At 37.7% G+C, this 13,783-nt stretch overlaps 1 protein-coding gene across 1 annotated transcript in view; it reads right to left on the bottom strand.

The window, feature by feature from the left end:
• The window catches only part of DARS (aspartyl-tRNA synthetase), a 67,193-nt gene that overhangs the window by 36,683 nt on the left and 16,727 nt on the right, over nt 1-13,783 (bottom strand). Inside the window, exon 4 of the mRNA XM_027561772.1 lies at nt 11,967-12,069. Within this exon, the coding sequence (XP_027417573.1) occupies nt 11,967-12,069 (103 nt within the window). The remainder of the gene's footprint in view (nt 1-11,966; nt 12,070-13,783) is intronic.

The following is a 13,783-nucleotide window of genomic DNA, read 5'->3' as shown; positions in this document are numbered from 1 at the left end:
TTAGATGTGCCAACCTTCCTATGTAACTCATTTAGTTGTTTCATTTCTATATGCATTCAACCATGAGAAAATTGATCCTTCCAACAAAGTGATTAAAATAATGTGTTGAAGAGTCCTGTGACACTTAAATCCAATTAATGAGTCAACTTTTCGGATTAGTATATTGATGAATTGGATATTCCCAGGAAAGATAATATGGGGAAAACAACTGACCCCATATTGTTAATGTTGCTCTTAAGGAAAATACTAAAACGCTAGAAACTGTTAGTGGTACAATCTACTCAGTAAGGCAAAAATAAGCACCTAAGATTTAATATCTTAAGTAAATGCTAAGATAGTTATCTACTTAAGATATTAAAAGTGACCTCATAGTTTGCCTTTGAAATGATTACGAAACCCCAGCTGGAACAATCTGATTTGATATTTTTAATAGTGGAGTCCTTGCTTCTTTCCACCTGGTATATGGCCAGAGGGAATAGAGTGCAATGTAGGGCCTCATGGAATTAACATATAAATACCATTTTTCTCCCACTTTTTGTGTGGGACATGTTTTAAATGTCCAATATCTTTGCAGTATTCAAGATGGAAACACCTGGAGAATAAAAAAACAGTCCTTAGGCACTCCCCTCGTACTAAAGATAATTACAAGCATTTAATATAAAAATCTAAGAATGAAAATCAAATAAGGATTAGAAATGGCCTTTTTCTCATGAACATATTTTCTGCTATGCTATTTTCCAAACCACAGATTCTAGCAGAATCTTTAGTTGGCTAACTAAACTGCTAGTCTGCCAAAGTGAATGTTACTAAATATTCATTTGAATTACCTCATGCTTCATTGATCTTCAAATTTCTAAAGCAAAAAAATCTATAAGGATTTTTTCTTTATTTAAGTAAGTATCAGAATCCATTAAAATTTATATGTTGCTGCTAATATGTGTTTTCAATCATAACAGAAGGCTAATAATATATTGGGGCTTCCCTGGTAGCTCAAAAGGTAAAGAATCTGCCTGCAATGTGGGAGACCCAAGTTCAATCCCTGGGTTGGGAAGATCCTCTGGAGAAGGGCATGGCAACCTACTCCAGTATTCTTGCCTGGAGAATCCCATGGACAGAGGAGGCTGGCAGGCTATAGTCCACAGAATCGGAAAGAGTCAGACAAGACTAAGCGCCTAACATACAGAATAATATATTCAGCAATGGAACCCACAGAATTTTCCAAATTTTTATTTTCTTATTATAGTTATACTCAGAAACAAGGGATAAAGAGGAATGAAATCCTGAAGAGTTCAGTGAAACAATGAAGACAGAAGCAACCTATAAACCTCTACTTTCATTATAAAGTAGAATACAGTCTCCTAGGCCCAGCTGGGGAATAAAAATCAATTTTCAGCCATAAAAACACAATACACTCTTTAAACCTGGTGTTAGATTATGGCAATAGTAGTATATGGGACAAGGAGTTAGTAAGAAGCGTGCAGGGCAAAAGAAACAAAGAGAACAGTGGATAAGGATGTAGTGGAAGTAGTTCTAGGAATGGAACTGGGGTTGTGTGAGGTCAAAAGGGGACAGAAAAAACTGGAAGAAAGTGGGGAGATTTCCCTCCTCCAGAGTATCTTCCTGACCCAGGGACTGAACCTGTGTCTCCCTGCATTGGCAGGTGAATTCTTTACCACTGAGTCACCTGGGAAGCCCAGACAGAGAACAGATACTGGAGTTTAAAATGAAATTCTAACAAGCAAAATCAAGCCTGTGGCCACAGCAGTGAGTTACAAAAGTGAAGCAATGGCGAAGATGGTGGGGGAAAAGTAAGAAATTTCAAGGCCAACTTTTTCCATATGGTAGTCACTTGAAAACATTTAACATGAGACAATGACTTGGAATAGGAGGAACAGAATTCTATCAAGCCAGAAAAAGAAAATGGTTTCAGTAAAACAATCTATTTCAGTCTTTGGCTTTCATGAACTCAAAAGGGTGGAACTTCTCTCCAATTTACTCAACATCATCTAAGCAAGTTTAGGAGACACTGTCCAAATCCCTCTCCCCTTGTTCACTGCTAACTGAGCCCCACCCAGCTCAGTTTTCACCTTTACCTGGCCAGGTGTTCTAAGGGAAGGTGAACCTATCCTAGCTCTGGAGAGTGAATTGTGTTTAGTCCCAGCCCACCCTGGGAATTGATTCCAGACCAATGGTGTTTTTTCCATATAGTTTCTCAAACTAGAAACTTTGAAGCCATTCTCCACTTCGTTCTTTTCCTTACCTACACACATCAGCAGCCAGCAAACAGATAAGATTCTTACATTTGGACCCAGTCACTGTGCAAGCATCATTATCTCTTTTTAAGAGTATAGTTTTGCTTTAACACTTGTTTTGAAAACGTGAATTAATTCTAACCAACTGATGTACTGGGATTTCCCCAGTGGCTCAGTGGTAAAGAATCCTCCTGCAATGCAAGAGACACAGGATTTGAGAGTTCCATTCCTGGGTTGGGAAGATCCTGGAGGAGGAGGAAATGGCAGCCCACTCTGTATTCTTGTCTGGAGAATATCATGGACAAAGGGGCCTGGCAGGCTATAGTCCCTAGGATCGCAAAGAGTCAGATGCGTCTGAGCACACATGCAATGCACAACTGATGTATTAAATGTCAATCTGAGAATAATGAGAATTTGTGCTTGCCTACACCAGATTTCATCAGCGAGAAACACTAGGTAAATGCAGAAACTGTACTCAGGTGAACTGAGCCAAATAGGAATACACAAAACATACACACCTCGATCATCTACCTGTGTTATAAGCCACACTCATTCACATCAGCTAGTCTAACTTTCCTTCTGGCTTCAGACAGCCTTTCTTGTACCATTACACAACAATTTACAAGCTACAACTCTTCTGATATCCACTTCCACTCAGAAACAGTGAGTCTTTTTAAAGATAAAGTGAAATATTCATGTAATTCTCAACATTCAATATGTATAAAACTATTTTATGGTTTTAAAAAAATTAGGTTCTTTTTATAAAACTGTATCACTGATGTTTTTGACTATTGTGCTGTATACCTATTTTCTGCACAAATCTTGAGGTTTTTATTGCATAATTTTGCATAGCACGGTGATTTTTAGGAAAGTATTTATTACAACAACAGAACTGACTGAATATTAGCACCACTCTACAAAAAGTTAACCCAAAAGGACACCCATACCACAATGTCCAAGATCTCTTCCCTTGCTGACAACAGAGCAATTCTATCAGTACAAGTATGTTACAAAGGGCCTAATATGTTAAGGAACAGCATTAGTTACCCAGCTAAACTTTTTCATTTCCTTCCCAAGTCCAGAATCTTGGTAAAGGATAAATTCTTATTTTAGATTCTGAGGGTGGTTTAATTTCCACATCAGTTCTGTGTATCACATAGCTGCTTTGTTGAGTGACTGCATTTTTATTTCTTACAAGAGTGAAAAGAACATGTAAAATGCCCTGTGTGGCAGTGCTGCTGCTGCTAAGTGAAGTGAAGTGAAAGTCACTCAGTTGTGTCCGACTCTTTGTGACCCCATGGACTGTAGACTGCCAGGCTCCTCTGTCTATGGGATTCTCCAGGCAAGAATACTGGAATGGGTAGCCGTTTCCTTCTCCAGGGTATTCTTCCCAACTCAGGAATCGAACGCTGGTCTCTTGCATTGCAGGCGGATTCTTCACCATCTGAGCCACCAGGGAAGCCCAATGATGATAAGCAAAAGCCAAAAGATTAAGCAAAAACAGATGTAAATTTGCCTACTGAGCTTTAGGCTTCATATTTATACTTATAGCTATCAAATATTTTTATATTGAAATTATTCAAAAAAATAACTGTTTTTTGCAAACATGAAACTCTCGACCCCCTCTTCCCTACTGTTTTTATTGCATGCTTTTAAACTACTGGGCAATTTCTGCTTTATGAACGGCAACTACTGCTTTATGCTAGAGGAGATACGCTCATTAATATTACTGATGGCTAGAAAAACATTTAATTCCTCCTTTGGAACTGTCTCTAGCATCAATTTATGACTCAACACAAAAGTCTTTTTTATTACTTTAGTATCAGCTGTACTTCTTAAAACCAAAATTATTATTTTTCATCAGTTTTGGTTCTCAATAACTTGGGGACAATAAATAAAAGTCACTATCACCCTCAAGAAATAAAACAGCTATCTACTTTTGAGGATGTATACCAGAATAAACTGCACACTCCAGAAAACGTACTTTTGAGGCAAAAAAGCAATAGGGCTTCCTTTTCCCAGTCACCAACACATTTCAATAACATTAAAGCTGTATTCTAAGTGAGCTATCTATATTGTGGAAGGCTTTGAACGAGTATCTTTATACAATCTTAGAGAGGCAGGATGACATAGGAGAAATAGAAGAAGCATGAGCCTAGTATTGAGGCTCTTATCTGTAAAATGAATAGACAAGAGGAAAAAAAAAAAAGACAAAAGGGTATCTATACCTCACAGTGCTGTTATGAGGCTCAGGGGGAAAAATCCAAGTACTGTACTTTGCTGCTCCATACTGAATATACAGTAATAGTCAGCTGTTATTGCTGCTACTGTTACAAGCAAATCTGTTGTTTCCCCTGTACATGAGATAGGGAAGCTACTGGTGGTACTACACTGAACCTTTACTGGGGTGCACCCCATAAACATAAAAGTTCATGGTAGCCACTGGAAAGCTTGGCAAGATAGAGCAAGAGCAATCACCATACTAAATTTTAATTGTAGATTAAGTTTCTTAAATATTAAAAATATTATTTCATATGCAATAAAAGTCCAAGTATATGTGTGTGGGGGAGGGAGCTTTTTTCCATGGTCCTTCTTTAAAAAAAATCTATGGCATGCCCATTCAGGGATGCCCCCCTCCCCCCGCTAAAAAATCTAAGGCACCTGTTATAGAGGTCACCCATCATTATTCGGAGAAGGCAACGGCAACCCACTCCAGTACTAGCCTGGAAAATCCCATGGGCGGAACAGCCTGGTAGGCTGTAGTCCAAGGGGCTGTGAAGTCAGACACGACTGAGCGACTTCACTTTCACTTTTCACTTTCATGCACTGGGGAAGGAAATGGCAGCCCACTCCACTGTTCTTGCCTGGAGAATCCCAGGGACGGCGGAGCCTGGTGGGCTGCCGTCTATGGGGTCGCACAGAGTCAGACACGACTGAAGCGAATTAGCAGCAGCAGCATCATTATTCATATAATCTGCTTAATATACACAAGATAATGATGGAAGGTTAGCAAAATAAGCTTTGTAGGAATAGTGATTTTTACCTTTTGTTTTTCCAGTGGTCATGTATGGATGTGAGAGTTGGACTGTGAAGAAAGCTGAGTGCCGAAGAATTGATGCTTTTGAACTGTGGTGTTGGAGAAGACTCTTGAGTGTCCCTTGGACTGCAAGGAGATCCAACCAGTCCATCCTAAAGGAGACCAGTCCTGGGTGTTCATTGGAAGGGCTGATGCTGAGGCTGAAACTCCAATACTTTGGCCACCTCATGCGAAGAGTTGACTCATTGGAAAAGACTCTGATGCTGGGAGGGATTGGGGGCAGGAGGGGAAGGGGACAACAGAGGATGAGATGGCTGGATGGCATCACTGACCTGATGCACATGAATTTGGGTGAACTCCGGGAGTTGGTGACGGACAGGGAGGCCTGGCGTGCTGCGATTCATGGGGTCGCAAAGAGTCGGACACAACTGAGCAACTGAACTGAACTGAACTGAAACACTACAGATTTAAGCCCTTCAAAAGCCCTTAAGCTTTATTATACTAGATTGTCACAACAAAGGTCTAAAATGTGTAAGAAATCCTACACTATATTGATATATGCTGACTGTTACTTGTTAACAGTAAGGATAAAGTTGAGAGCTGAAAGCTAGGTGATGACTAAATTATCATTTTAGGCAGTCATTATTTCATGTTTTTCAGAACAATTTCCACATTACTCCTATTTACCCCCTTTACCCCTCCCCCTCAAAATCAGTGATTGTGAAAATGATACTATTCTAAGTTTTTCTTTCTGCATCTTTATATATTCTAAAAAAACCCAAAAACTATTAAAATTTAGACACTTATAGAAACTTGAATATCAAAGGTTTTCAGCAAAACTGCCAATAAACTTGTTAGCTTTCTGGTTGTGAGAAATTATTTGTTGAATCTTACTGTACTCAGTGAGAAATGTGGTCCATAGACTTACACAGCTACTCACATTCAAATGAATAATTTTTAAACCTGCGCAAGGTATAATAAAAGATTCGGTTGAAAAGAGGACAAAAAGCTATAAAGTTGCTATGAAGTTGCTGCATGCTAGTTTTTCTAGTAATGTACCAACACAAAATACTTCAGTGATACAAATTCAATAAACAATTCATTGAAGCAAAGAACTCAAAATGCCCAAACATGAGACACCATATATTTGCCAATTACATCAAAATAGCATCCCCAAAACATCAACTGTGCATAGATTTTTAAAAATAATACACCACCTTAATAAAAATCTGCACTCCAATTCTAAGGCAGGCACAAGCTTGGTTTATATGTCAAGTAACTTCCTTCAATTACAGTGAATTAGCACTACATCCAACCTCAGACTCTAGTATTTCTCAGGCAAGCTGAAATAAAGATGTTTAAAGAAGGGTCTTAGTTGTGAAGAATGAATAAGACTAACATACAAGTAAACAAGTTATAAAGTCATGTGCCTAACTAGTAAGGAGCCAAGTCTCTGGGCTCTATTACACGCCATTGTTCACTGGCACTTCAGTTTGGTTTCTACATCATCTTAGTAGTTCCAGGATAACTTATTTTGTGAACTCAATTTTCTTCACCAAAATCCCAGGAATTTTAAATTCAAAATAAGCTTGGTAAGAATTAAGCACTACTCAATGTGGTCTCTTTACAATATCAGGGACCCTCAGTGAACACTTAATTTTATCAGGTTACTTAAATACATACAAATATAAAATTAGTAGAAGTAAATGCCTTATTGTCACAGCCCTTAACTTTAAATCGAAGTGAATTTTTACAGTCTGGTTTTTTTTTTTGGCTGTGCTGCACGGCCTGTGGGATTATCCTAATTTTCAGACCAGAGATTGAACCTGATCCCTCGTCAGTGAAAGCGAGCAGTTCTACCTTTGGACTGCTAGGGAACTCCCCCTCAAGGTGAATTTTTAAAGAAAATAAAAGCAAATATTAAAACCCATAAAATTCAAATTAATAATATCACATTAAAGTTTGTTAGAAGTAAATTCCTGACATTTGTTTTACTGTATAAAGCTGTAGACTCATGTACACTTCTGGATTTAATTTTCTGTATCCTTAATACTAGTAATATAAACAATGATTGTTCACAATTACATAAAACATTAACTTTGAGGTTGGTTCAGGATAATTAGGCCTCATAATTAACCAAAGTACTGCAAAGAGCAATCCAAGAATGACAATTTATCAGTAGATGACTTTATAAAATCATAGTGTTCCAGTCAGAGTTAATAATGTAGTATGTTCACTGATATCTGAATCAAACAGGTGTCTAATCTGATAAAATACGAGAACTGTAAACAGAAACATTTTCCCTAGTATGGAAACTATTGTACTATTAGTTATCTGCTGCCTCTATACAGATGAAAACACGATTCAATAAGTCTGCTTGAGCAGCACAGACTTAAGAAACCTAAGGAGTAAGTAACTGCCAAGTACCACCAAATAACTCGCTTAGCAGGTCACTTTTCAAACTACAATGAAATCTTCATTTGTACAGAACATGGATATTGTTGGCTTCAGTTGACATGAACACAATTTACACAGCAGCTCTCTTCTGTAAGTCAGCCTATAAAATGATATGGCATAGTATTTTTTATGTATCTTTAAGATAATAATTTTTAAATTTTTATTTTAAAATAAAAAAAAGAGGTCACTGTAGATATGGAGAGACTATCCCATTTGAAGCATATATATTGAGAAGTGGTAGGAAATAACAGGAGAAACTGGGAGGCAGAATTAATATTGGACATAGTTGGAAATAGGAAGCCACTGAAAATTTTAGATAAAAATAGCACTTAGAAACCTCTGGCATGTGTGGACTTTTTAAGAAAAGGATTTTGAAGGATGATGAAAAAAATCAACCTTTTTCCAAAAAAAGTTCTGAAAGTTCTTTAGAATTTACAACTTTACCTGATCTATTATTATTCATGAATAGAGCAGGTAATTTTCAAAGCAAAATTTTTCTGTTCTTGATTTTCTTCTTTTAAAACTGGTACTTTGAATATAAGATTGTACTGCTGGCTTTCTATTAGAAAGGACATGTGCTTTAGACTTGTTACCAAGAAACATCAGGATTTCTGAACTACCTTAGAAGTATAGAAAATCACATAAAAACAGATAAGCTGACTGATATATCAAGAAATCACATTCCTAAGAAAATTATCTTATCAACCAGCCACAAAAATTAAAAGCTTATCATCTTTCACCATAAAGAGTCATGAGAATTTTCCTTTTTCATAAAGTAGCAAAAGCTATTAACACATATATTCTTACTCAGGCAAGATACCTTAACATGTAAGTAGTGCCAAAAGTTAAATAATTGTAACTTAAGTACTACATGTTAAACCTATTGTATAAAATTGACTCCATTCACTTGTATATAACCAGTTAAAGGCTTTATAATTTCCAACAGCTCTATTATGAAACCATCTTTTACCACACATTACTAATTATATAAAATGCAGTTTTTAAAATGGACTAAAAATAGTTACATGTACTTTTCTGGTTGAAAAAAGGATTCAAGTCTTCCCTAGTGGTCCAGTGGCTAACTCTATGTTCCCAATGCAGGGGGCTTGGGTCTGATTCCTGGTCAAGGAACTAGATTCCACATGCTGCAACTAAAGATCTGCACACTGCAGCTAAGATCTGGTACAGCCAAATAAATGAACTAGTTAATTTAAAAAAAGGAAAAGAAATCAAAGTCACATCATGACAGTGAAATAGTGAAAGTCACTCAGTCATGTCCGATTCTTTGCGACCCCGTGGACTACAGCCCACCAGGCTCCTGTACTTTTCTACAAGAAAGAGTACTGGAGTGGGTAGCCATTCCCTTGTCCAGGGGATCTTCCCAACTGAGGGATTGAACCCAGGTCTCCTGCAATGCAGGCAGATTCTTTACTGATTGAGCCACCAGGGAAGTCTTGGTTAATAGTCAAACTTGAATTGTAAAATCAGATCTTGAAATTCCTTGGTGATTCAGTGGTTGGGACTCAGTGCTTTCACTGCTGTAGGCCTAATGGGCCCCGGTTCAATCCCTGGTCAGAGAACCAGTACCCCTGGATCACAAGCAGCCAAAACAAAAACAAAAGAAAAAGGTTAAAATCAGGTCTATAGATAGATCATGACTGAGTTTAATCTACTTCAGGATTATGAAATCCAGATTAAATTATCTGAATTCTTCCCTTATTCTAAAAAGAAAACAAAGGTCACCCATACACTATACCATTTAGACGAAAGCCTTTCTTTAACATTCATTATAAAGGCATTGCTTCCCAGGTGGCTCAGTGGTAAAGAATCTGCTTGCCAATGCAGGAAGATTCAATCCCTGGGTTGGGAAGATCCCCTGGAAAAGGAAATGGCAACCCCCTCCAGTATTCTTGCCTGGGAAAACCCACGAAGAGAGGAGCCTGGTGAGCTACAGTTCATGGGGTCGCAAAAGAGTTGGATATGACTTAGCAACTAAATGACAAATAAGGGCATCAGTGAACTAAGTTCTGTGTGCAAGTATGTTTTCTAGCTGGTAAGCTGTGGTTGACATCTGATATGGTCAACTGCTGTCAGTTAATCAAGTTCCAGGAGTTTCTGAGAAGATCCAAAATAAGAAATAAGAAATAACTATTTGTAGACTACTTTAATGTGTCTGCCTCTAAAGATATCAAATGAAGTTACTGTTCTCTTGATATTAGAATGACTCTTAAGTGATTAATAGCAAATGGGATTTCCAAAAGACTTTCAGACTGCTAATCTTTTAAGAATGTAATACTGAGGTTATAATGCAGTTTAAATAAAAAATACATTTGATATAAAACTGTCAGCTTTATGTTTGGCTGAGCCCCTCTGCTGTTCACCTGAAACACTGTTAACTGGTTATACCGCAGGACAAAACAAAAAATTAAAAAAAAAAAAAACAACCAAAACCCCAAACTGTCAGCTTCATATATTAGTTTTCAGAACCAATTTAACATATAAGAGACAGAAGCTGTTAGGGGAAACACTGACTGAAACCACCCACCCCGACCAGGCACCACTGTAATCATTTGCGTGAGTTATTTTATGACAGGAGGTCCTGGTAAGGAACAAGCCACCACCAATCAGAAGAACTCGGGAAAAGTCAAAAGGAGGCGCCACAAATCCTACCAACCTCCCAGAATCCTCCTTGCTGGAAGCCCTCTTGGCTGAGCAGTGCACCCTGAGTCCGGAGACTAACCCCAGCACCATGAAACCTGAGGTGGAAAGCACATGGCAGAGCACTCCTCCTGGGTCCCCTTACCTTCCTGCTCTCCACCCAGGTACCCCTTACCAATACAGTCTCTTGCTTTGTCAGCACGTGCATTTCCTTGGACAATTCATTTCCATGTGTTACACAAGCGCCCACTCTCAGGCCCTAAAAAGGGTCCCCCTTCCTGTAACAAAGTCCTAAAGGTTGTTTGTTGACTTGAAGCCAACTTTTCTCCAGTATTTTCCAGTATATTAAATATAATTAAGCATATACATCTGTGGTTTTCAGGGGCTCTTACAGAAGCCTCACTGTAAGATAGTTTATTTCTAGGAACCAAGTTTATTTATGTCCTATTTCATAGGATACAGATTGACCTGAAAAGGCTAGGTGACAAAGGCACCCCCACAAGCATATACCCTTAAAGACTAGGGATGAAAACAGCAAAATGAATCACCAAAAGATACAGAAAAGATGAAAGTGACAGTCTCTCAGTAGCAGGGCTGTGAGATAGGGAGGGGTGGGGCCAGTGGTTCTAGTAGTACTGATACATCTGAGCTCATCAGAGATGAACAATGTAAATAATGGATGTAAATAATGGGCTGGAGTCTTTAAACCAGAGGGCAGGTATTGTCATGATACTATCAGACTAAATTTGATAAATAAATCTGTAAACCAAAACCAGTTGCTAAGCAGTGACTGTATGTAGACGATTGTGCTGAGGGAGTCAGGGAGGGTCAAACATAAAATTAAAATATTAAATTAGATCAGTTTTTTGTTTCTTTCTAGTTCTAAAATCGACAATTCTATCTGTGTTAACTCATCTTTAAAGTGTATACACATAAAGAGCAGAGATATCCTAATCCTATATCCTGCCTCTTACAAAGGAACAAAACAATAAGCTTCTGCAGGAACCCTGGGCCAGGAAGTAATACTTCTGTGGGGGGAAAAAGGCAAGCTTTATTTAAAAAACAAAAACCCTTTTGGTGTCCAAGTTAAAAGCTGTGACATGTTAAAACAATTGTGTTACTTCCTTCAGGATGGAATCATTTGCAAAATTCCACTCTCATTATTTTAAACACTTCTGTTATTCAGTTAGAAAACTTGTTGCTTAATATGCAAATCTTAAACTAGGAAAGGGAGGGAGGAAATGAAGCTCAACAAACACAACAAAATAAAGTTGCTTTGCAGTGTTGAGGCTGCCAGGCTTTTTGTTACTCTACTTGAAAGTAAATGTGACTTGTCTGTAGAGAGTGCTGCTTCAGCAGTTCCAAATGAATTTCAAGCTTGTGCTCCATATTTTCTCTTTTGTAAGTTTAATGTATTCAGCAACACTGAACTGACAATTTAAATAACTACATTTTTAAACAAACGAAGCATTGATGTTAATGTATGAAAATGGTCCAAAGCCCTGGGAGTCTTGGTTCCCACCATTGTTTATTCTGACAACAGGATATAATTGCTTACTTACTTGGCAGCAAATTTAACCATCTGCTTGCTTGCATGGTCTCCTACCGCCACAAGAGCCTGGACATTAAACTGCTGCTGTCGTAGGACTAAGAAACACTGCTTTCCTGAAAAAGACAAAAAGTATACAAGTGTATTAAGGACATGCTAGTTTTATACCATGCTAGTTCAGGTTTTACAAAGAAAAATGTTTTCCTATTTAAAAACTGGGTCCAAATTTACTATACTCAATAGGGCCATACACATGGGAATTTGGCTTTGACAGCCAAAATACTCATACGCAATTGACAGGCTAAAACCCAAGTTCCTCCTATGCTTTTAAAATGTTATTGAGAACGTAAGCAAATCATCAATTTCAAAAAACATTATTTATCAAGAGAATTATTTTGTGATTGTACGTACTTACTAAACAAATTTCAAATAACTTCAGATCACTTTCACCATTCATTCAAAAGCTAGTATATTTTATAGGCAAAGGTACTATGCTAACCATCAAAGGAGCCTCAAATGATGCAACTATGAGAGCTTAGTCACAGGAACTTAAATGTTCTTTGCAGGTGGTTCCTTTCTTTCCAAAGTACATTTTAAAAAGCATTTAGAATAACAGACTAGCTTATCTCATATTCTATTTTACTCATTTCTTTATGATCTTCCTAATCTTTCATCCTATATGTTACTTTTTTTTAAACCCCAATAATTCACTTTGTCTATAAAAGATCATTCTCTTTATGCCCTAAAACCAGTATTATTTCTGTGTTAATTCTGAGCCTCGTGATTCTCTCTTCTTTCATAAGGAACTATCATTCCTTATTATTAACCTTTTGAAAGACAGTCATAATAGATCCAGTCACTATCCTTGTGGCAACTCTTTTTTTCTAAAAAGATTATTTTTACAAGTCTCTGATCACATTTTGGGACACTACTTCCTCATAAAACAAGTTAAATCTTTTCTAGACCACTTTTCTTAACAGATTTTCTTTCAAAACATCAAGATTTTGGGGGGGGCGGTTTAAAATGAGAATTATCTTTTACACGGAGAATTAGCTTTGCCCCTTACTCCCTCCCCTAAAAAAGCAAAAGATGCAAGCCGACTTGCAGTTAATACATTCAACATACAGTTTTAAAATGCAAATCTGACAGCAATCATGTTAAAAAAAAAGGCTACAGAGTGCCAACACAGACACAATTTATGGACTTCAAATCATGTACGATTGACATATTTTTATACTACATAGATACCATTTCCCCTTTCCTTTGGCGTATGATCCAGTTACTAAGTAAAATCTCTCTCTTTTTAAAAATTATTTAATTATTTTTGGCTGCACTGGGTCTTTGTTGCTGCAGGTTTTCTTTCTCAAGTTGTGGTGAGAGGAGGCTGCTCTTCGTTGCAGTGTGCAGGCTTCTCGTGGTGGCTTCTCTCGTTGCAGAGCGTGGATTCCAGGTGTGTGGGCTCAGCAGTTGCAGTGTGTGAGCTCCAGAGTGCAGCTTCAGTAGCTGTGGCACACAGACTTAGTTGCCTGGCTGCATGTGGGATCTTCCTGGGCTAGGCATCAAACCTGTGTTCTCTGCATTGGCAGGTGGATTCTTAGCCAGTGGATTTCAAGGGAAGCTCTAAGCAAAATCTTAAAAAAGAAAACTACGTGAGCTGTACAAATTCAAAGGGATTTTCAAGATGCTGAATTGATAAAGATTGTTACTCTAGAGAAATCTGCAGATGAATCAAATGACATTATCCCAAGAACTACTGAAATTATAGTTAGATATTAGCTCACTCAGAACAGAATGTTAACAGGAAATAAAAGGTAATGTGCATGACTTAGT

Source organism: Bos indicus x Bos taurus, chromosome 2, assembly GCF_003369695.1.
Source record: "Bos indicus x Bos taurus breed Angus x Brahman F1 hybrid chromosome 2, Bos_hybrid_MaternalHap_v2.0, whole genome shotgun sequence".
Taxonomy (NCBI): Eukaryota; Metazoa; Chordata; class Mammalia; order Artiodactyla; family Bovidae; genus Bos; species Bos indicus x Bos taurus.
The sequence above is the reverse complement of the archived record's forward strand: the minus strand, read 5'-3'. Positions and strand labels throughout refer to the sequence as shown.